Source organism: Lampetra fluviatilis, chromosome 8 (genome assembly GCF_964198595.1).
Source record: "Lampetra fluviatilis chromosome 8, kcLamFluv1.1, whole genome shotgun sequence".
NCBI classification, from domain to species: Eukaryota; Metazoa; Chordata; class Hyperoartia; order Petromyzontiformes; family Petromyzontidae; genus Lampetra; species Lampetra fluviatilis.
This window is the reverse complement of record NC_136282.1, coordinates 6,947,716-6,975,431: the sequence shown is the minus strand read 5'-3', so window position 1 is coordinate 6,975,431 and position 27,716 is coordinate 6,947,716. Positions and strand designations below refer to the sequence as shown.

Sequence of the window (27,716 nt, the reverse complement as noted above, 5' to 3'; positions counted from 1 at the left end):
CATATCCTCCTGTACCTCAGGAACCATTTGGGGGTACCCTCTTACCCAACCCGCATTGACCAGCGTGGTGAAGTATGGTCAAACAGCCCCAGTGACCAACACAGCGTTGGGGAAGCCTTCGGCTGGCAGTGGATTGACAAACAAGCTAGAAATTATCCATTTCCCCCAATTGTAAAAATAGGGGTTGTAACCTCGTCAGGTTTCATAGGCGGTGTGGTTTTGTCTGTAGGTCATGAGGAGGCTAAAAGGTACAACAAGAAGATTCCCAAGGGAGGCCGTGAACACTACCCATCACCAGAGAAATGCATCCTCAACATGGTCAATGCTCACCTCAAGGTGCTTCTCAAACTCGGTCTACAGGGACACTAGACACATTTCACGTAACGTAAAATAATTAGCAGCGTCCGATATGGAGGATATAAACAAAAAAAAGCAGACAATGCCCCCCATAAAACAATGAAGCAGTCCAGAGTTTGCTTGTGCTGAATCCATGTTGATGAAATAATACAATGCCAGAAGGCCGTGCGGCCGATTGCATAAGATATACTTACATTTGATGTGGGGAGCGGGATATATGAAGGAGCCAATGTCTGCGAATATATTTAGCTATTGATATTCTCCAAAATTATGCTTATGATTATTTAGAGTTACGTAATATATAATTTTGAATCAAGATAGGGCCGATATATTGCCTGTATCAGCCATTAACATGTGCCATACCCTTATCTGTAACATATAACAGTTCACCAGCATTGATTCAAGCATGCCTGATTCTCAGTTTCACGTAGAGGTGTGTTGCAGGACATGTCAATCAAGTATTCATTATGAAATAGAGATTTTTAAAGTTTGCATATTGGTGAAAACATATGCTCCATTTTCACTTCAGTAACGATGAAGAGCCGACATAGCATAAAGAGATAAAAAGTCGTTTGTATTCATCATTGGTCGATTGTTTCACGGGCTTGATTACATTTTAAGAAACGGCTGATAAAGATCCATATGCTGTATCTTATCGTACACCAGAGCTACCCGATCGTAACAGCTTGACAGTATTTCTTCCTAATTACAGGTCATTCCTCGCATTTATAAATCCCCCAAGTCCCTTGTAATGTTTTAATGGCACAATTTTTGTTTTTTGCTAACAGAGAGCGCCATCGTGTGGCATAATAGCAAAGTGCACAGGATTTTATGGTTGTCGATAAAGGCAAATGTTTAACACGTCGGCTTTCGCGACCAATATCATCCATAATACAGTTTTTTTGGTTAGATCGCGTAAATATATAAGTGTATGGTTAAACCCGCCACCACCCGACGCAGCCAATTGCTAAGGTTTGTCACGTAAACTTAGCAGGACTTTTCCACAAATGTGGCTGTCACCTGATAAAACTAGTTGCAATTACTGGCGAAACGTCGTACTCAGGTTGTAAATGTTGTGGCTTGGCTCTCCAGCACACCGGTGTGCTGTACTAGTAACACATTGGCACGTTCTGTTTACGTAACAAACCTTACTAATTGGCTGTGTTGGGTGGTGGCGGATTTTAACTACACATTTATATATTTACGTGATCTAACCCCAAAAAAACCTCTTATGGATAAAGGGAAATGTTTCCCAAATAAAAATGTGTTTTTCTGTTCAGCGTCGTCTGTGTTGCTGACCTTGCTCCCAAGGGGTGTGCTTATATCCAGCTTCTAAGCATTGCGATCTTAGTACGGTATCGATAACGAACCAGCAATGTGCAGTATATTTAATCTCGAGGAAGGAAAACAGCGTTCCGCTTGTTGCATCCAAACGTATCCCGTCAACCGAGCGAGGGTTTAAACCGTAATCACGTGTGCGCGTGTGCTTAGGTGGAGGCAGAGGGTAGGCAGGGACTCTTGGTCTCTTGTATGGAGGACCTGCTGAACTCTGCAGTGCTCTGTGGCCTGGTCAACATCTTCATCCCTGAGACGCTCCCCACTGAGCTCCTTCCCAATGACCGGTAAGGGAAATATGCGCGCTGGGGTAACTCCACTCATGCGGGTCAGAGAGACTCAAACTAAGTTTCTGAGTGCCACTTGCCACCTATTTAATCAGTAAACAGGAATTTTACTTCGGTTGCCAGGCGCATCGTGCAAAGTGCAAACCATTGCACCATCGCTCCCCACCAGTGGCGTAACGAGCGTGGGGCAGGCAGAGGGTGCCTTGCCCCCCCCCCCCACTCATTGGTGGCCAAAGCTACGAGTTGGTGCCTCCTTAATAACCACCATGAGATCATTTTTTAACAACAGTGTAAAAGAACAAAAACTTTTTAAAACGCGGTTACATTTTATTTTCATTACTTTAGTTAGAGCAGTAATGTTTGGCTTCCACAAAGTGTGAAACTCAAATATTGGGGGCCCCACCTGACCGATTGCCGCACCCTTTGAGCTGATAATGTAGTCACGTCACTGCTCCCCACAAAAATATACACACATATACTCTAGTAATCTCAAGGCAATGCACGAATCCTGTTTACATTGCATGTGAGTTGTGTGTGTGTTTGTGCATGTGGTGTGGAGAGTGGTGATAGAAAATTAAAAAAAATATCTCTGGGCCCCACCCTGGGTGAACAAAAATACATAAACTAAACTAAAATAAGGGCCTAGTTAAGTATTCACTATTAGCATATTGGTACTGGGGAAATAACGGACACACCACCTTGTCATGTGCCCCAATACATCTCCTTGCTAGCATCACTCCCCAGCCAAGAGCATGTAGGGATTATTGGGGAGTCTTTGTGGGCTAGTGCTCACTTAAGGGATACTTGCTCCACCAGTCTCTTTGGAGAAATGGAGCACCTTTGTCTTTGTGGTGTGTTACAAAGATGGACGATGAACTTGGCTCTGAGGACAATGGAGGAGATGCTTCACATCTCCACTTCTTTTGCCCCCGAAGACCTGGTCGAGGTGAGACTTCTGAAACTGCAATTGTGACTCGTCATTGTGTCATAATTACTCTACTCTTAGGCACTAAAGCTGCTACAATCGATTCTCCATCTGTAATGGGAAAAAGGTTAAAGGTGCAGCCCTGAAATTGCTCGCTCACGGCACTGATCGTGGATGGCCCTCCACTAGAGGGAGGTCTATAGAGCTTCTCTGGAGGGTATTTTGGCCTAGTCTCTCTCTGGGATTTGTCACATGTCCAATAATTGAAATGGCCGAGACCTCCAGCAAAATTCTTCATTGAACGTTTTCTCTCTCTATCTCTATACAAACGTTCACACTTTGTAGAGTGCGTGGTGTTCACAATGTTCAGTTAACCCCATATTTGAAAGAATATATGGCTGAATATAAATTATTAACATGTAATGCATTACTTCTAAAACCCCAGTTATTATGGTTGGATCATAACATGTTTACACCATCACATATGCATGTAACATTATTTCTTATTCCTTAACAAGGGCAATCTGGGTAACATGAAGACAATTGATGCACACACAGTGTTGACAGCAGGTTTTATCCGCAAGCCATTTGACTGATCGCTTGGGGTGAAGTAAAGTGAGGGAACTCAGAGCTCCTAAAAACTACCTGGCCAGTGTAATGAGAGACCTCGCCACTTCTCAATACAGGATGCCCTCTGCCAGCAGTGCTGTGGGCACTACGGTTGCAACCTGTCCTGGGTTGATAATTGGTATTTTTACCCTTCTATCTGGCAACAAAACTGACACCTTTTTTTACAAAGAGTCATGTTTGCATAGACCACAATACCTGCAGCCATAATGCAAACAAAAAACATAACTCTGATAATATATGCACTGTCCTTGAAGTTGATTGGTCCACACCCGAGACAGCTTTCCTTAGAGCCTAGTCTCCCTGTCCTGGGTTTTTCCACGATCATCCTCTATTCGGGGTAGCTGCTGTCCTGGGAAAATTGTTGAAGTCTTCCTGGGACATGATGTTTCAGTTGTGCAATAAACGCATCACCCGAGACAACACATTTACACGGATGTAATTCTCCACTCCACTGGTATTGAGATATCTTCCTTACTCTGTTACGCCCCAATATTAACCTCGCTGCGTTTTACCGAGGGACTGACTCTCCATTCTGCTGTCACAGGCTGACCCTGAGGCCGTGTGCGCTTACTTTTGCTTCCTCTTCATGGGCGGGTACAGGCTGAGGCAGAACGTGGCCGTGGCCCGCCGCAAGGTGAGCGTCTCATTACGGAGGCCCCCGTGTCTCGCCTGCTGTCCATCACTGCTCTCACTGGACCGCAATGTTCCTCTGAGCGAAATCAGCCGTGCATATCAACAGGTGTACGCGTGCGAGAATAGCCCCGTCAATCCTCCCCACACCGTGAGGGTTCTTCTTCTTGGTTCTTTCGGTAAAGTCACGTAGAATTGAAATAATAAAATAATAAATAAAATAATAAATAACCTAATTAACATTAAACAATAAAATAATTATTTAGTGAGAATTTTTTATTATGTTTTATTTTTATTATTTTTTTATTTCAATTATACGTGACTTTACCGAAAGAATCAAGAAGATGAATCCCTGCAGTCACGAAAGCTTTAAATCAAAATTTAACCGTGATGGTTGTCAGAGTGATTTGACCATACTTCGCCACGCTGGTCAGTGCGGGTTGGTGAAGGCAGGGATAATAGACATTGGAGCACAGGGAGATACAATGGATATTGTTGCACTGCCCTCTACTGACAATTTTAATTTTCTGTTTGCACTTAGTCACATATTAACTTTAAGATGTTTTCTTGTTCATGTTTCAGTTTTTTGTTTGTTGCGGTTGCACCCGATTCAAGAGCCGAATGGCTCACAGGGCTATACCTAATAAATGAACTTGAACCCCGCAGACGCACACACAATCATGTACCCACAAACACATTCCTGCGGAGGGAGCTGGTAGGAACGTTGGGTTGCTCGGTCAATGGCCAGGGTCAACGGCGGCGTGGTGTATTCCGCAAATATGCCCGACTGTGAGGGCGGGCGCAAGCCGGCGTGAGTAGGTTAAACGTTGAGTTTTATAAGGGCACCACGGGGTGACCAGCCCCTCCCCACCCAGCCCCACCCAGCCCCCACCCAGCCCCTCCCCACCCTTCCCTCCCCACCCAGCCCCTCCCCACCCTCCCCTCTCCACCCAGCCCCACCCCTCCCATTTTTGGATGCACGACGGACGGACGGACACAATAATCCCCTGTGGACTGGTGGAACCAGGAGGTTCCTACCAGTGTAAAGTACGTGTATGTGGACACGTACGTGTACATACACACAAAGATAAATATCGCCCATATAGTTCCATGCACAGTGCTGGGGCAAGTGCTCTCAGAGAGCCCCTATTCAAGCTGGCACGGCACACGAGGGGGTGGTGTGGCCAACCCCACGCCCTGGCCAATTTTGTCTCCCCAGTACATACGTACAGACACACACACAGACATACCACTTCCTAGCTGTTACTATAAGTAGTCTTCACGGTCGAGTAAAAAAACAAACAGGAAGGGGCCGTCCAAAAATGACGTCACGCACCTGGGGGGGCGGGGTCAGACATTTGTGACGATGTGTGACGAGGGGGGGGGTTAAGAAATGTGACGTCACATCAAAATGCGCAACTTTAAATAAATATAGACAAGTTATACTTTATTAAATGGACTTTTTAATGATTGTTTTCTCCTACAACATCAGAGTGCAGCGCCACATTAAATACGCACTACAATGACAATAGTTTAAAGCGATTTGAAGCATGTTTATTTTTGTTTGGGGGGGGGGGGCAGAGCTTTGTGACGTCATATAAGGGGGGGGGGGTCAAAAACCTGTGAAGGTTTCCTGGCTTGGTTGGGAAGTTGGGACTGTGGTCTGGGATGTGTGGTCGTCGACCTCGTAGACTCTTTTCTTCGTTTTTGTATGTTTGTGCTTTTTAATTTGGTGGCATTACTTAATTTGTGTATTCATTTTTTTTGCTTGGTAGTAGCCAGTAGGGTTGGTCTTCTTTTGCGCCGTGCGTACACAACCGTGTGTATGGGATTTGGTCCTTATATATATGACTAGATTTTTTTGCCCGTCCAAGGACTGGTGTATATTGCAGTAAATCTGAAATATTCAATAGAAAAATTGTTGAGCTCATGATTATTAATGAGGGGCGGGTTGCCCCATGTGGAGTGACGTCACTCGCTCATGATTATTAATGAGGGGGGGTTGCCCCATGTGGAGTGACGTCACCCGCTCATGATTATTAATGAGGGGGGGTTGCCCCATGTGGAGTGACGTCACTCGCTCATGATTATTAATGAGGGGGGGTTGCCCCATGTGGAGTGACGTCACCCGCTCATGATTATTAATGAGGGGGGTTGCCCCATGTGGAGTGACGTCACCCGCTCATGATTATTAATGAGGGGGGTTGCCCCATGTGGAGTGACGTCACCCGCTCATGATTATTAATGAGGGGGGTTGCCCCATGTGGAGTGACGTCACCCGCTCATGATTATTAATGAGGGGGGTTGCCCCATGTGGAGTGACGTCACCCGCTCATGATTATTAATGAGGGGAGAGGTGCGGCACGTGGAGTGCGCGACCTTCTTGTGCGTCAGTGTAAATTTCCACGCGCGCATGAATATTAATGAAGGGGGGGGGGGGCTCTTTTTGCAGTGACGTCACGCACGGATGTAGCACTGTGCTGCGTAGATTTATTTTTTCACCGTCACTTTCTATAAAGAAACGTCATATTTGAAGTGACTTGAGTAATAAATGATTTAACTCAGCTCGACCTTCTGCGTTAGTGTAAAAATGCACCTACTCATGAATATTAATGAGTGGGGGGTGGTGGGCCTCACGTGGAGTGACGTCATGCGGGGGGGGGGTTGGTCTTCGTGGTGTGACGTCACGCAGGGGGGGGGTTGGGCCTCATGTGGTGTGACGTCACGCGCTGGACGGACAGACATTTCTGGGTGATTATAGTCGGTAATGAATGTGCAGCGTTGTGGGATGGCTGTTGGCATGAATGACGCAATATAAAATTAAAGTAGCACTATTATTAGTCTGGGTTCTTTCGGTAAAGTCACGTAGAAGGGAAATAATAAAATAATACAAATATAAAACAATAAAAAAATGTTTAAAGCACTTATTGTTATAGCCAAAGCCACCATGAGCTTAGATGAGCTCCCACGCGGGAGTGGCATTGGATGCAGCAGAAGGGCTGCGTGATCACCTTGCATTGTGTGCTCCACGTGTGCTCACACAGGGCTCGCTTGTGCACAAGCTCAGCTACTGCGAGCATCGGCTCGAGTCACTGCCCGTGCACACCGAGGAGCCGGGTGGCCTGCAGAGCAGACTCCAGCTCCTCGCAGAGTCCGCAAAACACCAACAAGGTGACCGACGGTGCTGTTAAATTTCGATTTAAAGCTTTCGTGACTGCAGGGATTCATCTTCTTGGTTCTTTCGGTGAAGTCACGTAGAAGGGAATAATAAAATAATAAAAATAAAACACAAGATAAAATTCTCACGACGTTTCGGCCACAACGCAAGCAGCCGTCCTCAGGTGAAGAACGCTGTCTTTCCGACAGACCTATCTCTCAACATTGCCCCGTTGAATTTCGATTTAAAGCTTTCGTGACTGCAGGGATTCATCTTCTTGGTTCTTTCGGTGAAGTCACGTAGAAGGGAAATAATAAAATAATAAAAATAAACAATGAAATTTAATTCTCACGACGTTTCGGCCACAACGCAAGCAGCCGTCCTCAGATGCTGTCTCCTGGGTCTCATTGGGACGCTGTCTTTCCGACAGCCCTGTTCTTCACCTGAGGACGGCTGCTTGCGTTGTGGCCGAAACGTCGTGAGCATTTTATTTTATTGTTTAATATTTATTATTTTATTATTTCCCTTCTACGTGACTTTACCTGAAAGAACCAAGAAGACAGTGCTGTTGTAAAGGATGGCTCAGGGGGACAATGCCATTGATGGGTTAGTGAATCAGTAATTACCCCTTCATGGGCAGGGGTGCAAGGTTAGTGCTGTCTCCTGGGTTAAATCATAATGATTTTCGCTTTCAGACGGTTTTATGGTCGAAGGGTTTTCATTTTAAAATAAGTCCTTTCTTTGAATCCTACCTTTCACTCTTGCCAAACTTTTTAAAATAATCCTTTGATACTAGCTCTTTCAATATCCGACCTTACTCTCTCTGTTCTGCTACACCGTGCAGGCTGAGGTCAAATCCAGCCCCTCTAGTTTGCCCTGCCGCCTCCTATTAGCATATTGCACTCGTTCTCAGCAGCGGTTGCTGTACCCTGCTGTGTTTCTACAGAGCTGGACTGGCTGGGGATCAGCTACCCGACGGGATTGTGCGAGGAGTTGGCGAAGCATGTGAAAACCGTTCAGCGGGACACGAGGAGGATCATTGCCCGCAAAGCAGACATGAGATTTGAAGTCATCAATGTGCCCCGGTACAATGCATCACTTATTAGAAATTCCACATTCATGATGAAATTCGCACCTCCGATTTGCAAGGCTGGCTACGTACGGTGCGAAAGAAGGTCAACATACATGCCGCGCCAACCTGGTGTTTGGCGCATGCTGGAGGAGCGGTGGTGTAGCGGTTAGCGCACTGCGCTACGAACCTGGCGACCCGGGTTCGATTCCCGCTCACGGCGAACAGCAGTGACGATTATCTGAACCGGTCCAGGGCCTCCCCTAGGTCGACTCAGCCTCAAATGAGTACCTGGTGCGGTGTGTAAACATCACCACTGGGGAGACAAAGGCGGTCGGGCGTGGTGCTGGCCACCCCACCCCCTCGTGTGCCATGCCGGCCTTTATAGGTGCTCGCTAACAGCACTTGCTCCTACAGTCTGTTAAGGCTATACGGGGGATCTTTGTGCTTTCCCATGTTGTGTACGGTAATTGATATAATAATTATAATGTAATGATAATGTGCGGTCCTGTATTGGTGCATTGTAGGATGAAAGCCTCCTCGTAACCGCACTTCACCACGCTGGTCAGTGCGGGTTGGTGAAGGGGGTGTAAAAGACCGGTTCAGATATATCACTTGCCACTGGTGTTAGCCATGGCTGGGATTTAATTTAGGTCGCCGGGTTTATCCGACACTGCGCTAACCATGGCACCACCGCCTTACCCCTAACGATTGATGACATGGAGTGTCATGACTGATTTAGGAAGGCCCTGCTTGAAATGTTTGGCGAATTGCTTATTTTGTATATTTTTTCTCTGCTTTACAAAATGTTGTTATGAATTTGAACAGACTAAAAGTGAAATTTATAATAACTTGGCATATAACACTTTCAGTCACAAATCAAAGAAATGTTATACGTTCAGATGACAGCTGGTGAATCCACGGAACCATAGCAATATGACGAGCAGCCTTATGCATGCTCACTTAAAAATCGCATGTTATCATTGCTTAACCACCAAAAGAGTTATCTTGATTTTCACTACAAGGAATGCTTTACTTCTCAAAAGCAGCTTGGCACATGATTAAATGTTAAACAAATATAATGCACCATTCAAGTTTCATTCCAAGTTTCTATTCATTTATCCATTCATTCATTCCACCATTCATTCCTCCATCCAAATGCATAAAGAATTTGGGCAAGCCATCCACTAGCAATGAGTCATTGTTCTCGTTTTAAAATCCAAACACGCGCTCTGGCATTGGTATCGACATGTTCCATTTATACCCCCGCGCAAGTCAGCGTCATGTACTCGTCTCAATTATTAACTGTTTGAGGTTAATGCCGTTATGTCGGCAAATCAATTCCCACGAGTGTAGAGCAATAGATTTAAGAGGTACGCGTGCGTGCGTGTTCGCTCTGCAGGGCGATGACGGTGGCTGACCTCTCCGTGACCCTAGCCGTGGACCTATCATCCAGCTTCGGCTTCTGCTGTTGCACCGCCACGGAGAGCTGCCCCCCGGACCGTCGCATAGTCCTCCGCCAAAGAGACACCGGACGATTCTTTGACAGTGTCTCCAAAAACAAGAAACGAGGTGGATTGATAATTGTTTTTTTACCCTTCCATCTGGCAACAAAACTGACATCTTTTTTACAAGGAGTCATGTTTGCATAGACCACAATACCTGCAGTCATAATGCAAACAAAAACATAACTCTGATAATGTATGCACTGTCCTTGAAGTTGATTGTTTGAGGTTAATGCCAATCAACTTCAAGGACAGTGCACATTATCAGAGTTATGTTTTTGTTTGCATTATGACTGCAGGTATTGTGGTCTATGCAAACATGACTCCTTGTAAAAAAGGTGTCAGTTTTTGTTGCCAGATGGAAGGGTAAAAAAACAATTATCACGATGTGGATTGTTGTAACCGCCGTACAAACACCGTGTGCACGTGTACATTATATCCGTTGCGTCTGTTATCCCATGCCTCAATTGATTTGCGGCAGTGCCTGTTATACGCGGATGGATTTGTGCAATGATTAGCATTTTTATATATATAGCGATAAAAGGAGTCACCCAGAAGTAATGACAAATCCATTCTATTAGGCACATTTATTCGTGGAAAGAACCTAGGAGTCACCCACAAGTGTTAAAGTCATTCTTAATATCCGCATCTCAAAGTGGTCGTACGTGTACAGCTCTACGTCAGTCCACTGCCGGATGAGAGCCTGCCCATGCTGTGCGGGTCATGGGGGTTATTTGTCCACACATCTCCATGCTAGTGAGTGTGGGTTGGTGATAGGAGTGCAGCACAGATGTTCCAGAACACGTAGAGTACACCAGTGGGTTCTTCTGCACTGCACTCTGCTGCCCACATCTAGCCATGGAGCCCATAATACCTGAGTTTAACAAGTAGGCTTTCGCGACCAATATTATTCATAATAAAGGTTTTTGGGTGACCTGTTATGCATGTTCGTCACCCATCCAAGAACTCTTTTGGCTCATCCCCCGCTTTTAGTTTTCGAGATCTGACAAGATCGGTCACAATGCTGTAGATTTCCCAAAAGCCTGTACAAACATAGTAACACATCGATACACGTGAATTTGTTCCGCGCGTACATGTCGGCAAGTGCTCAGTGTGGTTGGCAAGAAATAATAAGCTTTGGATTTCATTCCATCGAGGATGTGAAAAGATGACACGAAGTGTGTGTCCTGCGTAAGCCAACGCTTATTGAGAAGCGGCAACTGACTCGGTACATAAGAATTCCACCTTTGTGCATTCGCATGGGGACTGCCTCATGGAGCCGCCTTTGCACTAAGCGTCACTGGTGCCCCTTCCAGACGTAGTTGCTTGTGGACCTGATGGTGCTTGTGAGTGTTCGTGCAGCCTGCGTGCATCCGAGACTTTAGATTAGGACTGTAATGTCTGCTTGGGCCAGCGGCGAGTGATTTGTGAGCAGCCCCGCGCCTCCACACTTAGCGTGAGAGCCGCTGCTCTTATATTAACACTATTGATCCCCGTGCGGACAGGAAATTAAAATTCCACATCTCGTGCTTGGCTCGCAATAACGCCTACAGTACAAACCGTATGCAGAGCGTGGTGAAATCTCATCACAGCAGCGTGGGATGAAAGCATCTGTTTGAGCGGGATAACATGACGCATATTGCGGAGATCATAACGAAATGCCGATTGAAAGTCTCTACATGTTTTGAGGAGCCACAACTTTTTGAATAAAAGTAAATATGATGCACGTGTGAGTACATAAAAAAAATCTATAAAATGCACAAAGGCCAACTTGCAGTATCATTCAGCGTTCATAGTTAGTGGAACGATATTAATTTTAGATACTTTTATTTATTTAAACAGGTACTATGTGTTGGATGCCGATTATTATTCCTTACATCTAATCTACATTTAAATGTATTTCAAAGCCCATTAAGAAATGAACAACGCACACTTCCATTTTGGGCTGGTAATTCAAATGTCAGGGATCCTCATTTGACGCAAAGGTTGCCAATACCCGAATGTAACGCTTTGTAGTTAACGAATAGTTAGTGCGATTGTGAACCATTCAAGTCAGCCTTACCGCATCGGCTTTCATGAACGAGCCTCTCGCTATCTCTCGACGCTTCGTGGAGCCTTGCCGCCCTTCATATATAGCACGTGGAGTGAAGCGTTCATTCTCCGAACAACGCGTGGTTACAACCAGAAAAAGCATCTCAGAGCGGTACAGGTCACGCCTTTGATCGGTGCAAATGCGCTCTGGCCGGGACTCGGGCCACATTCACGTCGGTTGTGGGACACCTTGGTGAGGAGCGCTGGCTCGACACTCCAATTTGAGACAGCAGTAACAAAGTCGTCCTCGGGTTTTTCCCAGCGTCAAGTTCTCCAGTCCTCGGGCAACACACGCAGGAGGTTTATATTGAAGACATTAAATGTGACAGTTGTGTATGTATGTATGTTTGCAACCGTTTTCACAGACCAAACCGGGACACATATCTTAGTTATCCGAGGCCTATCAAAACTGTGCAGTATACGTGAATAAAGTAAATAAATAATCCAACCACATATCGGTACGAATCCATTCCTGCCACCCGAATCTCGATGCCAATTCCCGAATTATCCGGGTCAAACTTGGACAGATGGCAACCCTACAGTCGTGGTTTCACTATCCCACACCTCCGATTAGCACAGTTGGCTATACTCTTAGTTTTTTCGGTAAAGTCACGTAGGTAAAAAATTTTAATGAAAATTTATAAAAGTAATAATAGAAATAAAATAATAAAAAATCACGACGTTTCGGAGACAACACAAGTCTCCGTCATCAGGTGGGACCGTCACAGCTAGATCTGCTGTATCAAGACCTTGATACAGCAAGACCTTGATACAGCAAATCTAGCTGTGACGGTCCCACCTGATGACGGAGACTTGTGTTGCCTCCGAAACGTCGTGATTTTTTATTATTTTATTTTTATTAATTTTAATTTCATTTTTTACCTACGTGACTTTACCGAAAAAACTAAGAGTATGAATCCTTGCAGTCACGAAAGCTTCAAATCTAGAACGGTTGGCTATGTATGGTGCAAAAGAAGTTCAACATACATTCATACATCAGAGCTCTCTTTACCAGACCAGCACATACAAGCTCATAGAGGTTCCCAGGAGAGCTGATCTGGTCGGTGCTTTGAGCTAATATATAATTACACTTTGCATTCCCATTAGCAATTGAGCTATTCCAATTATGAATTATGTCAATTCAGCAATTAGGTTTTCCCAGCCACTTGTAATACAAGTGTGGCCTTCCAGGTTAGGGTGCTTGTTGTGAATATCTTCTCTCTGTGCACTATCAAGGGCCTCTTCAGGAGTTGAAGGGTGTGTGGTGACAGCTTGAGAGAAGGAATGCTCAACCCAGAAGATCACACTCCGATATAAATTAAGTCATCCGAAATTCCAAAAGAATTGAAGTGGAGATTACTGCCTTCTGTAACTGTCGTCATGATTTGAAGCCCTGTGAGCTGCCGCTGGTCATGAGGCCCCGTCAGCGGATTTTTGTTGTGCTTATAGCGCGAGTTGAAGAGAGAGCTCAGCTTCTCGCCGCCACTGTCCCGCTTGCTGTCCTCTCACTGTCAGTGTTGATTAGGAAGATGCTGAAGCTGCCGCTTTTTGGAGCAGTGGACCTGAACCCTGCACACCACCCACGGTACGATGTGAGTATCGTTGGCTTGGGAATCATGTGGGGACACACATTTAAGCTGAAGCCCAGTGCTTTATCAAGTGAGATCACTGAGCTGCTTTGTAGATGATGCCTCTTCCTTTTCTCGTATGGTGTCTTGCAGGGATAAAGTAGCAGGTTTTTGGAAAAGCAACAAATGTTATAAATTGATCTCAACGTTCTGTAGCCATTCACTAGCGCTGGCTGATGGATTGTTTTGGTGCCACCGTTCAATGGGTTTGATGGGCAGCAGTTATGTGATGATGCCTATGCATCGAGTGTATATAAAATATTAAGATCCCCCGTATAGCCTTAACACAATTTTGAGGCTGGTGCGTTTAGCGAGCACCTATGAAGGCTGCCACGGTACACGAGGGGGTGGGTGGCCAACACCATGCCCAGTCGCCTTTGGCTCCCTAGTGGCAATGTATACACACCGCACCAGGTACTCATTTTAGGCTGAGTTCACCTTGGGGAGGCCCAGGACCGTTGAAGCTAACTGTCACTGATTTTGGCCGTGAGCGGGAATTGAACTCGGGTCGCCAGGTTCGTAGCGCGGGCACGCTGACTACCGCGCTCTCCAATTTCTCTTTCAGCGTATATATGACATCCACACACTAAGTCAAGTGCTCCAATACAACGTTGGTACCTGCAAGTGAGATATTGCAAAACGCCGATGCTGTCGCGCGCCCCGTGACCCCCAGAGTGTTGCCGTGTGAAGAGGCACTTTGATTTCACAGCCGTCGCCTGCCCCAAGCAAAGTTCTGCGCAGCGGCACCAGTCACACGATGGCAACAGCGATTAGTGACGGTCACTCCGCCGCTAAGTTGCCGCGCGTGAGCGGCCTACCGGCTGATCCTGTATGGCCCAATGTAGCGTTGTCAGCTTGATGAAAGACCAGCCAGTCGCTTTTCTCACCCACGGGGTCCCAAGTGACATGGCAGCTGGCTATTAACGCGCGTGAAAAATTACCCCATTGGGTTCACGCTCGCGGTCGTTGCCGCTTTGTGACTGCAAGGGGGCGCCGTGTCAGCCTTGGCAGGCGGATTAACCGGCGAAATTAAAATCGAAAACTTATTGTATTCCACTGTCTGCATGGCAAACGCTGATTAATGTTTTTTTTTTATTCTCGTCATGAAACTTTAATGCTTAGCACACGAAAATGGCATTGTGTGCGCTTGCAAACGTGCGGCTTAAACATTTAATGTTCAATGTTCGACGTTTCTTAGCTTCTTGAACGTCCTTAGATAGTTGTTGGTATCAGTGAAATAATTATCAGACTGGCTGTGAGCGTCCGAAGCTGCTGGCACACCACCGTGCCTCGAACTCAAACGCTCGCCTCTCTGCCCGTGCTCTTGTCAGTGCATTCACGTGAAGGGCCAGACCGATTCAATTCACACACGACTATTTCAAACTGGAGTTTTACAACTATTATTACGAATCCCTCTTTGCCCCAGCATGACAAATGCACAGGTGTTCCATTTTGATACCGCACAGCGGCCGCTGTCAGCCGAAAATGTATGTAATTCACGGCGACAGTCCCTCGTAGGTATATACAGCCTTTTCGATCGGACGTAATTTCTAAACTGCATTCTTGAGTTGTTGTGCAAAGTGGAGAAGACATTTCCGGCAGGAATTATCTGGGCAAAGCAGGAAAATATGTTGGTGGCTGTCAACTTGTATGAAGCTCTGCTTTAACGCAAAAGCAGCAGTTGGCATTTTTTTTTCTATTCTTGATGGTTGTACTTACAACATTAATATTTTTTTGTAGGCTGAAACCAATTATTTGGGTGCACACTGAAAAATGTCAATATTTATTCACTGCTGGTTGCAGTGTGATTGCCCCATCAAAACTATGCTTTGTGTGCGACATTGCAACTGTGCTTACGGTTCGTAAATTATTTTACTCAAATAAATAATAGTAATATAAATCGTAGGCCTCCCCACACTGCATCGCTCATGGGGGTTATTTGACCATACTTCACCACGCTGGTCATTGTAGGTTGGCAGCAATAGTCCAATATCTGACCTCAAACATTGTACATAAAACAACAAACCACAAATAGGACCTGTATATTGAATATGAATGCTTTGAAGGAAACGAGAGGCTATTTTTTTGTTCTCCACCTTGCATGAATTTCACCAAAATTACTGTGATACCCTGAAGTTATTTTGGCCGAGAGACATGATGGCCTAAAAAAAATAACCCCATGGCGGTTGTATTATTTATTTACCGTATTTATTTTTACGTGAATCGAACAAAACGGGAGTGCAGTGAGCGATCATTAAAATGTATAAATATGGGCGTCCCAGTCAGGGCCCGCCAATTCAGAAGCCAGGATGGTTATTGTTGGCGGTGAGGGTGGGCGATTAAGAAGCAGGGGGGCCAAACAGCAGGAGCCCATCCCTCCGTAGCAATCTCACCAGCGGGCCGTTCTGCTTCGGCGAGTCGTGGGAAGGTTCCCGCGGATAGAACCATTGGCAAAACAAGGGCGGTGCTCGGTCAGCTCCACACAGATGCGTCAACACCTATTATTGATCACAGACTCCTGTAGAGTAAAATGAGTTTAATTTGTTTTCCTCTCCATTTGGTTGGTTCTCAGGAAGGTCCGATGTGCCTCCGTGTTATTGGAAGGTTCAGGAATTGTGGAAAGTGCGTGGCACTTTCTGAGGTCGTGCCATTTACCCTGCGACTTAAAAATCTGAGTGGTTATTTAATGTATTGTAGTATGTATCCGCATTCATAATCAACTTTTTGGGTTTAGATCGCGTTATTTATAAATGTGTCGTAACCCTCCACCACCCGACATGGCCAATCAGTAAAAAAGTGTCACGTTGACAAAAGACAAATAGTTCAACGCTTTAGCCCAATTACCAGTGAAACGTCGTACTAAAAAATTGTAAATGTTGTGGTTTCACGCTTCAACACACCGGTGGGCTAAAGCAGTGAACTATTTGTCTTTTGTCAACGTGACACTTTTTTACTGATTGGCCGTGTCGGGTGGTGGAGGGTTACGACACATTTATATATATATAACGCGATCTAAACCCAAAAACGTTGATTATGAATAATATTGGTCGCGAAAGCCTACGTGTTAAACTGTATTCGCATTATCAATGGCTCCGATACATTACACCTGATTTGATACGTAAGTATCTATTCATGGACTCTTTGTACTTATTAGGGGTGGAATGGATGGATTCATCAATCTTAAGCGCACAATATGTGCATCAATTTGTATGTGTAAGAATCAATGTTTTTATTTATTGGCGTATGTTATATGTAATTGGTTACGTGACCCCTTCAGTAAAAAAGAAGTGCTACAATTCACCATTATGTTACAGAAAATATCCATCCTTGAATCAAATCACAGCCCTAAATTGTAATCACTGAAAGAGGGTTTTTTGGCCAAAATATTCCATTTTCATGATTCATATTCAAGGCAAATGATATTACTTCACACTACTTTAATATCCTATGCATGGTTAACGACGCTTTACCAAAGCTGGCCAGAGCACTTTAAAATTATGTACTACTCTGTGAGAATGACGATTCAAAGGGGCACTGTAGGAATAAAACAGTCAATACTTTGCTTTGTTAATAGATGGGCCTCGGTGGCATAGCATGATTGGAATGGGCCCTGCTACGAATACCCCTATCCACCTCCCTCTTCGTACCCCGGTACCTGGGCCCTTCCAGCCAATTGCGCCCCGGTGCAGTAGCACCGCCTGCATACGATAGCTGTGCTCACATGTCAATACCATGGAAAAGGGCTCTTTAAATGAAATCTCGGAGTTAATTTGAGTTTGATTGAACTCAATTCCTCACCTCCTGGCATGGCGTTTGTAACAATGGGCACATTTCTTAATTCCTCCCTCGCCTCTGTCCACCCAACGAGTATAATGGATACACAAATAGTTAGTCGACCGGTATTTATGTATGTTGAACTTCTTTCGCACCATACATAGCTACGGTAGGTCGTGTGTGTGGTGGGGTCAAGTGTGTGTGCTCCCACCTTTTACAAGATGTCTGAGCAGTGTGGAAGAGTAGGCCAAATACCCTCTACCGGTGCTCACTGGAGCTTTTTCTTTTGGATGGTGCTTCCGCCAGCATGAGCATGAGCGAGGAATTGCAATGCAGCACCTTTACCTTAACGCATTTCACGTGCTCAAAGTTATGGTCTCGTCAAATTGTGTCTCGTTCCAGATTTACTTTGAGAACACCTCGAAGAGCAAGCGTCTCGGTGCCAACACAAAGTAAGTTTGGGTACATCCGGTCATCTTCTCCAAGCCATTGGGTCGAATGATTGAGGAGCGAGATGTCCTACTTCAATAGATTTCTTGTTTTTATTATTATTAGTATACTTATTCAGTGAGGTGAGCCCTGAATTATAAATAATAATATTTATCTTCTTGGTTCTCTCGGTAAAGTCACGTAGAATGGAAATAATAAAATAATAAAAATAAAACATAATAAAATAATTCTCAGAATTCTCAGAATAATATAAAATAAAACGTAATTAAATAATTCTCTGAATTCTCAGAATGATTTTATTGTTTTATTTTTATTATTTTATTATTTTCATTCTACGTGACTTTACCGAAATATGAATCTCTGCAGTCACGAAAGCTTTAAATCGAAAAAATAATATTTAATTATTTAACCAGGAAAGCCACAAAGGCTCTCTTTCGGGAGGGTCCTAATTTCAGATGTTCGGCCAACACTCGTGAGATGTATGTTAGCTGTGAGAGGAAGCTGGAGCACCTGGAAGAAACCCTTGCAGAACAAGGGGAGAACGTGTAAACTCCACACAGAAAGGTGCTCCAGTTGGGAATGTGACCCAGATCCTTGCTGTGAGGTGCAAGTGTTATCACTGTGCCATGGTGGCGAGACGTTAACTACCTCACCTGGTATGCAGGAGGTCATGGGTTAGATCCTGACACTTGGATATTTGGAGTTTGCATGTTATCTCCATGGTTGCGTGGATTTTTCTCCGGGTTTTCTGGGTTTTCCTTATCATTTGTGGCCAGGCCGCTTCTGAGAAATAGCTATATAGCTCAGTGGTAAAATAAAAACGTTTGGTTAAGTTGTAGTTTATTTTATTTTCTGTAAAAATACATTGGCTTTTTTTTGTCATTGAGCAAAATTGAACACTGGATCCATCAGCCACATCATTTGTCCTTGCAGTGAGGTTTATCCAGATGGGGCTTGCACAGCAAAGATTTCTGTGAAATGCGCATGCATTAAAAATGGTAAAATAACATAAAGTAGGGTGGCCCCCTGGGAGTTTTTATTGACGGATCGTGGGAGTGAGCTCATGGTGCATACCCACCATGGATCGGTACATCTGTCCCCTATCGATCACTCCATTCCCATGGATTCATTCAATCTTTCTTCCTTGGTGGCCTTCATGATTTGCATGCTTGGCAGTGAGTATTTAAGTGCGTGCTGCTATTTGAGACATGCAAGGTACAGTAATGTGATGGCAGCTGCTTCATCGAGCATCAGTATTGGAGAGGGATAATAAACCTGCTACATTTGGATTCCCACTGATAGTTGTTGCTTGAAAGCGAATCACAAACATAAGCTAAACACTTTATTCATATGAATTTAAAACGTGATTGTTGCTGTGTTTCATGGCCTTGTAATTTAAGCAGATGAAGCGATGATTGAAAGAGATGGACTGAGACCAAGGTGTGCAAGAATTGATTCTGTCTAAATTGACCTGGAGGAAGTAAGCACAGGGCACGTGACCCTCTTTTAGTTGTGGGTGTCGAAGCCTACCTTGAGTAGGATTACGATTATTTTTTTCGAAGCGTTCTTCTTGTGATGTTTTGCCTATTTGACTTTCAACACTTCTACTTATGAGAGGAAGCTCAACTGTCACGAGCAATGCAATATAATACAAGGAGATAATGCACAAATGTATTGTATTTTCATTAACCTACTTGCTATGGTTTTTGTATAGGAACCACATTACCTTGTAGGTCAGTTTCTTGAGTACACTGGCTCCAGCCCAGTGTCATTCACCAAGACCCATCCAAGTCACCGGATTTCAGGCATCCACCTTCAAATCTGGCTGAAACATTCCGGTTCGACAAACCAATAGGAATATTACATTGAGAGTCAACCGAAGCAAAGCTCAGTGCTGAGGTATTATTGTGTTACTGGAAGGCTTGTTTTGGCAGGTTACTGAATTAATTAATACAATAATCACATATTAAATTAAGTAACTAAGCAGTCAACCAATTAAATAATGTATTGAGTTATTAATTGAGCAATCAATCAATAAATTAATTGATTACTTAATTACTTTATATATTTTGTTACGTTAAGGTTCATCCCAACTCATTGCTTGCAATGGTCCAGTAAGGACTCTCACGTTGTAACCGAACACATTTCGTCTGAACAAGACCACAGCCTGGAAGTAAGGTCTCAAAGATTATCCACATCTTTATCTGGGACAATATTACTCGGTGTTTTATGAAACCTACGTGTAATATCCAGATCTAAATTTGTACTTTCGTTACCCAGTATGCCGCTAAGCTAACACAGCCACGTACATTTACATTTTTAACATGACTGTTGATTCAGAGTGACAGATTAATTACCAGAATGAGACCTAAAAAGCCATAGCTGCCAAAACACCGATTTAATTTCACTGTTGAGCGCAGTAAATTTTTAATATTTTTTTTACTCACCAGTACTTTACGTTATGGCCGGCAGCTGAACGTCAGGAGGGGATTGGAAGCGACAGTTGATTTATGAACAACATCTTTTTTTACAAGAAATGCACAAATCTCACTAATTGCCTGCACTCGTACGTATCGCCACCGACTTCTCGATTGTACGCACTGGATTGGTGTAACTAAACAACACGCCGTGTTTGAAGTACATTGATGATTTGGCAGCACATAAAGCCAGGGGGATCATGGGGGAGCTAGTCTCCCCGCAGCGTATGCCATACGTGTGACTTAACCTTGTACACGGACGCTTGATGGTGAACGTTTGGTTATCCAGGGGGCTGCACCATCTTTCTGCACTCCTCAATCTTGACACCTCCTCTGCCTAAAGATCCCCCCGGTTATGAATGTCTGCTTCAACCACTGGCATATGTTCTTGGTTCTTTCGGTAAAGTCACGTAGAAGGGAAATAATAAAATAATAAAGCATAATAAAATACAATTCTCACGACGTTTCGGCCATAACGCAAGCAGCCGTCCTCAGGTGAAGAACAGGGCTGTCGGAAAGGCAGCGTCTGAATTATTGTATTATTTCCCTTCTACGTGACTTTACCGAAAGAACCAAGAAGATGAATCCCTGCAGTCATGAAAGCTTTCAATCGAAATTTCACTGTCGTATGCTTTTTGTGGCTTGTCTATTTTGGCAGTTAGATTCTCACTGGCAAATGGTAATTTTCACGGAGAATTACACGGATTACCTGAGTGCACCATCTGCTGTAACTTGGAATTTAGAGGGCCTGTGATATAACTTGCAAGGCTACTTTCTGTGCTGTGCACTTGACACGGTCCAAACATCCTAAAATGTGAAAGCTTGCAGCACAATAAAAGTCGCACACAAAAAACGAAATTCTTCTCCCCGGTTTGAGCGAAGGAATCTGAACGAGCCGTCGTGCGGTGAAGTTGAGCGCAACACTCTAAATGATAGCGTATGCCGGCGTCAGCTCTGTAGCCCGGGAGGGGGTGGAGGGAGCTGAGGCCCTCCTATTTAAGATTTTAGCCTCCCTTCTGGATTCTAATAGTCACGTTAAAAAAACGCTGCAACAATATTTAACACGACTGGCGGATTTACATGGAAGTTGGGCAAATTTTTGAGAGCTCGAGCAGAATGTACGACAGATTAAAGCAGACCAAATCGTCGCTGTTTAGCGACTGACATTTATTTAAAGATTGTTTAGCAATGACTATATCACCCCCCCCCCTTCGTGTTTCTACGCCCCAGCCTTTACACGAGTTCACGCTGCGATGTTCTTCCCTCCCTGCCCCCCACTTGCACAAGGTTCCTGTACGAGGTGTTTGCGAGCGACGTGGACGCGTGGCGGAGAGCGCTGCTGCGCGCCGTGCAGGAGCCCGCGCCGCGTGCCGCCCGCGGCGCCGCCGCGTTCCTTCGAGTCGCCCGCCCGGCGCTGCTGGACGCTCGTGACCCATCCAGCGGGGACGCCCCGCTGCACGTCGCCGCCCGCCGAGGACATGTCGTGAGAAGGGGGGTGGGCGGGCGGGGGGGTGGGCGAGCGGGCTTTTTCTCCCCACCCAGACCTTCTCAACCTAGAGCTCTTGATGCACCGAGGCAGCGGTTCTCAACCCGTGGGTTTGTAAGATCAGAATCTTTTAATTAGACTGGAGGAATCCGATGAGCTATGAAGCTCTTTGTTTTTTACAGATGTCGAATATGTGCGGGTCAGCAAGTTGCATGCCTTCAGGGAGGGCCCAGACTGCGGAAATGGATACCGTGCAGGAGAAATTTGTAACGTCTGCTGGGAACATCAGCGCCGCATTGTGGCGACAAACCACATTGATACTCAACATAAAACAATTATATTCTAACCCCGCATTGACTAGAACATGCTCTGTAATACAATTCTAGAAACCTCAGTTGGATGTTTTGGGTCTGGAGGGTGGGTGGGGGAGACGCAAGCAGCAGTGGTCTTGATTGGGAGGCCACTATACTGAAGACTTTAAGAACCACTGCTAATGCCTTACGCACACATGGAGACTGAAGGACATGCCAAAGTGCGAATGTGGTGAACAACTGTCCCCTGTTACTCCTTTTCCGGAAATGTCTCTGAAATTCACTCTGGATCTCTCAAAGCTCTTGAGCATATATATAATTTTAACATCATCCTGTAAATGTCACGTTTCTCTGTATGATCATTCTGAATATTACTTGGGAGCAATCGCTGGCAATCAACACTGGCAATGGTTACCGCACTGATCTCTATTGTAAAACATGTTGGTACCCAATCCTGGGCAAATCGCATCACGGCTTCCCCTGGTGGGCAACTCGGGTGGCAGCTTCCAATCAGATTATAGACAGAGGTCACATCTCGATTTAAAGCTTTTGTGACTGCAGGGATTCATCTTCTTGGTTCTTTCGGTAAAGTCACGTAGAAGGGAAGTAATAAAATAATAAAAATAAAACATAATAAAACAATTCTCACGACGTTTCGGCCACAACGCAAGCAGCCGTCCTCAGGCGAAGAATGAGACATTATCAAGCTAGGAGCTTATATAGGTGTAGCGAGGAGGAGCGCCTTAACAAAAGAATGTGCATATGAAGAGGAATTTTAGCATACCAATGGGCAATGCGTAGGAGGGGGGGCGGAGGGGTTTCAAAGTCCCATTATGCCCATGCATTATGCAGGATCAACAGCACCACGGGGGGGCGCAAGGAACAACGTTAATAAAGGAAAGGAATGTTAATGATATGTAGCTGCATTTACCAAACAACCACGTAGAAAACCAAAGTAAAAACTACATAAAAAACTAAAATATAAACTGATACTTACTATACTCTACAATAAGCTGAGTTACTAACAACAAATAATAAATTACAATTCTACGTCGTAAGAAGTATATAATATACTTCCATCTAAACTTTATTCTCTTAGCATATACAGTACTATATACTGCCATAGATAAACCCAACATTAAATTATATACTGTATTGCTGTAAACAACCCTATACTTTATACATTTTAATATAACACTATGTATTATTCAACTCACCCTAATGTGTATCGAAATGGTTTATTACGTCCTTCCAATGATTGCTAAGCCTGAATCCATCTTCTTGGTTAAAATTGTCTCTGTGTTTGTATATGTGGATCGCCTCATGAACGAATCTCTCATGATAGCCAGATGGCTTGCAGAGAACCTCCGTCTTGGAGAAGTCAATGTCATGTGAGCCCACTGAGTTGTAACAGTGGTCTGCCACGGCTGAGGTGTTTGTCCTACCGTGTTTTAGATCAGCTTTATGTTCACGAATGCGGTCTGAGACGTGTCGTTTGGTTTCCCCAATGTAACTGCTACCACAGAGGCAACTTAGTTTGTAGACGCCAGGGTACTGTATGTCTGGAATCACATCTTTTACAGACGGTACCAGATCACGGATTTTATGTACTGTGTTGAATCGGACCTGGATCTTGTGTTTAATCAGGATTTTGGAGATCTTTTTTGTGACCCCAGCAATGTAGGGTAAGGTGATGGTCTTGAAAGGCTCCTCAACAGGATCCTTCTTAATGGTTGGAGTGATGGCTTTGCGGATTGTGTAGTCGGAGTAACCGACTACACAATCCGCAAGGCTAATGGTTACTCCGACTACACAATCCGCAAAGCCATCACTCCAACCATTAAGAAGGATCCTGTTGAGGAGCCTTTCAAGACCATCACCTTACCCTACATTGCTGGGGTCACAAAAAAGATCTCCAAAATCCTGATTAAACACAAGATCCAGGTCCGATTCAACACAGTACATAAAATCCGTGATCTGGTACCGTCTGTAAAAGATGTGATTCCAGACATACAGTACCCTGGCGTCTACAAACTAAGTTGCCTCTGTGGTAGCAGTTACATTGGGGAAACCAAACGACACGTCTCAGACCGCATTCGTGAACATAAAGCTGATCTAAAACACGGTAGGACAAACACCTCAGCCGTGGCAGACCACTGTTACAACTCAGTGGGCTCACATGACATTGACTTCTCCAAGACGGAGGTTCTCTGCAAGCCATCTGGCTATCATGAGAGATTCGTTCATGAGGCGATCCACATATACAAACACAGAGACAATTTTAACCGAGAAGATGGATTCAGGCTTAGCAATCATTGGAAGGACGTAATAAACCATTTCGATACACATTAGGGTGAGTTGAATAATACATAGTGTTATATTAAAATGTATAAAGTATAGGGTTGTTTACAGCAATACAGTATATAATTTAATGTTGGGTTTATCTATGGCAGTATATAGTACTGTATATGCTAAGAGAATAAAGTTTAGATGGAAGTATATTATATACTTCTTACGACGTAGAATTGTAATTTATTATTTGTTGTTAGTAACTCAGCTTATTGTAGAGTATAGTAAGTATCAGTTTATATTTTAGTTTTTTATGTAGTTTTTACTTTGGTTTTCTACGTGGTTGTTTGGTAAATGCAGCTACATATCATTAACATTCCTTTCCTTTATTAACGTTGTTCCTTGCGCCCCCCCGTGGTGCTGTTGATCCTGCATAATGCATGGGCATAATGGGACTTTGAAACCCCTCCGCCCCCCCTCCTACGCATTGCCCATTGGTATGCTAAAATTCCTCTTCATATGCACATTCTTTTGTTAAGGCGCTCCTCCTCGCTACACCTATATAAGCTCCTAGCTTGATAATGTCTCATTCTTCGCCTGAGGACGGCTGCTTGCGTTGTGGCCGAAACGTCGTGAGAATTGTTTTATTATGTTTTATTTTTATTATTTTATTACTTCCCTTCTACGTGACTTTACCGAAAGAACCAAGAAGAAGAGGTCACATCGTGGACTCGAGGTTGTGCACTCTGTAGACCAATCCTTGGTTATTTAAGCATGCGTATCGATAAACTCTGTTTTCATTGGTTAGACAGAACATCGTCACTTTATGCCATTGCCTATTACAAGTTGCTATAGTTGTAATGCGGGCGAAAGCGACCTTCCGGATGTGACGTCACGAGGAGGCGGAGCCAGGTGACGTGGGTGAAAGGTAGGGGGTCCTTAAGCGGGTAAACCGGAAGGAGAAGGCAGTCGGGGTGTGAATGGAAAGGTGTGGGGCCACGCGGGCGTACGAGCCGAGGGGGCACCGTCAGAAGCGGGAGCCAACCCTGGGAACAGTAGGGAGCTACTGGGAGGTGTAAAGCTGCAGATAGAGATAGGCAGTAAGGTTGTGTGTGAGGAGCAGCGGAGTGGCTGCCAGGAGTCGCAGGAGCGACGAGAAGGCGAGACAGCACGAGGCCGTGAGAGCTGCAGCAGGAACAGCCAAGGGAGCTGTGTGAGAGTACAGCAGCGGAGCTGCTGTGGGGCTGCAAGAGCGACAAGAACAGCAGCGGGGCTGCTGATGTGGACTGGAGTGACATCGGAACCAGCACAGAGAGAATAAGAGAGACAGCCGTGTGGGGACGCAGTACGGACCGAATAAAGGACACTGAGCCAGATATCGTGGTCAAGTCTTTTATTACATAGTTGCCCATAGTAAATGCATTTCAAGTGATGATTGCTGGCAACAGTTGCCTTAAATTTACCGAAATGTATCATGCCCCAGATGGGAACATCTTTCACATTGTCAGTGGCTTGCAACCCGCCCTTTACCTTAATTAAAAATAATAATCGAAGCATCTCCCTATTTAAACTAACATACTTTAATTTATGTCCCTGGACCACTGTTGGATATTCCACATTCCCATGGTGGGAGCCAGTCCATCTATAGGACAAACACAAATTATGATCCCACAAAGTGGAACTCGCTTTATCGACAATGGATCCAAAATGTAGGGCACAGTCTATTTTACTCTACACGTCCCCCCCCCCCCTCCAATAACTGTCACCCTCTACACTCGCTCTATTTCACGCACGTGTACATACGCGGCACCCTCTTTCATAACTTAGAAATGCGTGGACACGTTCAAGATGGCACGCGGGGTAAAACACGCGTTCGCTTCCACACGACCTGCAGACGTTTATACTCGCCGCAGACGGCGATTACGCTCTTAACGGATTGCGTGCGGGCGAAGGTCAAAGTGAGACCCTGCCGTGGGTGCGCGCAGGAAATTGCCGAGTGCCTCCTGCAAAATGGGGCGGACGTCGATGCACGGAACAAGACCCAGAGCACGGCCTTCTCCCTGGCGGTGGATGCCTCCCACCGCACCCTCGCACAGGTTACAGCTCGTCATGTTTAATTGTCAAACCGCTCGTCAAATGCTCTGTCCGGTGCCACGACTTGTTTCATCAAAGCGAGGTGATGCATGCAAAGTTAAAATCGATGATCAGGTTTCCAAACATCATGCGGTTTGTTTTAACATGTTCATATTGAGAAATTAAACAGGCGCATCGTTTTAGCGCTCGGAATAAAGTGTTAAATGTGGTTTTCTGTAAGTAAGCTTTGGTGTAAAGTTACTCTGCTTTATGTGGCATTACAATTGCTGTTTTTATTTGTTTTTATTTTATTTTACTTTCTACGTGACTTTACCGAAAAAAAAAAAAACCTAAGAAGATGATTCCTTGCAGTCACGAAAGCTTCAAATCTAGAATTACAATTGCTGTTTATTGATAGTTAAAAGTGCTTTGCTCGTGGAAAATATTGCAATGTCAAATATGTATCCAGTAAAACATGCATAGCACAATAATTTTAGTTTTCCACTTCACACTAAGAAATCTTCAAGCCTATTGTAACAAAATGAGTGGCAGTACTAATAACACATGTAAAAGAAATGCTATTATTTTGTGATACGTATAACATAACGTTAATCTCACATTGCACTGCACATAAAATGTCAGTGCACTTCATCGGATGACAGAAAATTGCAATGTAATTGTGTGAACGAGTACATATAAAAATACAAATCCAGTTATCGTAATAATATGAATCATTCTGGAAAAAATAGTTCAATAAAGAAATATAATCTTAATACTCATCCTAAAGATAGTGACAATCAAAGCGGCAGTGTTGATTAAATCATAAACTCTTGTATTGTTCTCATTCTCATCAGGCGTAGCACCTTTTATAGAAAAATTCTGCCAAAGTGTGAGATTGTTGAAATACACTGACGGAAATATGCCAGTGTGCATTGAATGAATATATGACAAAGAGAAACAGGACATTGTTAAAGACAGTTGGCATGAACCGCATTTTTATAAATTGGCCTTGTCCAGTGGCATCCGTTTTTCTTTGTCCTCACATGATTTATTTATGAGTCTTACACCAATCATATATTTTACATATACTTTAAGTCGCTTGTTACTCGCCTTATGGCAGTGCGACAAATTAATTTATCTCGGCGTGCGTAAACGCAGTAAATCATTTCCGTAAATGTAATTCCTCGCCGTAAAAACGCACCACAATCACCAACCCGCGTTGTTGCTCCGTGGTCTCCCGTG

At 44.5% G+C, this 27,716-nt stretch overlaps 1 protein-coding gene and 1 long non-coding RNA gene across 4 annotated transcripts in view; one reads left to right on the top strand and one right to left on the bottom strand.

Moving 5' to 3' along the window:
- The window catches only part of LOC144933801 (uncharacterized), a 101,213-nt gene that overhangs the window by 10,707 nt on the left and 62,790 nt on the right, over positions 1-27,716 (top strand). For all 3 annotated transcript variants that reach the window (XM_078858953.1, XM_078858951.1, XM_078858952.1), the window contains 11 exons: positions 230-336; positions 1,849-1,979; positions 2,844-2,925; positions 4,079-4,168; positions 7,209-7,335; positions 8,268-8,406; positions 9,793-9,962; positions 13,502-13,578; positions 17,791-17,840; positions 21,603-21,798; positions 26,387-26,497. In XM_078858953.1, coding sequence (XP_078715079.1) covers positions 230-336; positions 1,849-1,979; positions 2,844-2,925; positions 4,079-4,168; positions 7,209-7,335; positions 8,268-8,406; positions 9,793-9,962; positions 13,502-13,578; positions 17,791-17,840; positions 21,603-21,798; positions 26,387-26,497 — 1,280 coding nt within the window. The remainder of the gene's footprint in view (positions 1-229; positions 337-1,848; positions 1,980-2,843; positions 2,926-4,078; positions 4,169-7,208; positions 7,336-8,267; positions 8,407-9,792; positions 9,963-13,501; positions 13,579-17,790; positions 17,841-21,602; positions 21,799-26,386; positions 26,498-27,716) is intronic.
- On the bottom strand, positions 19,599-27,704 carry LOC144933802 (uncharacterized). Its single transcript, XR_013637092.1, has 3 exons — positions 27,676-27,704; positions 20,286-20,310; positions 19,599-19,659 (listed from the first exon to the last, which is right to left on the bottom strand). It is a non-coding gene; the product is annotated as an uncharacterized LOC144933802 (long non-coding RNA).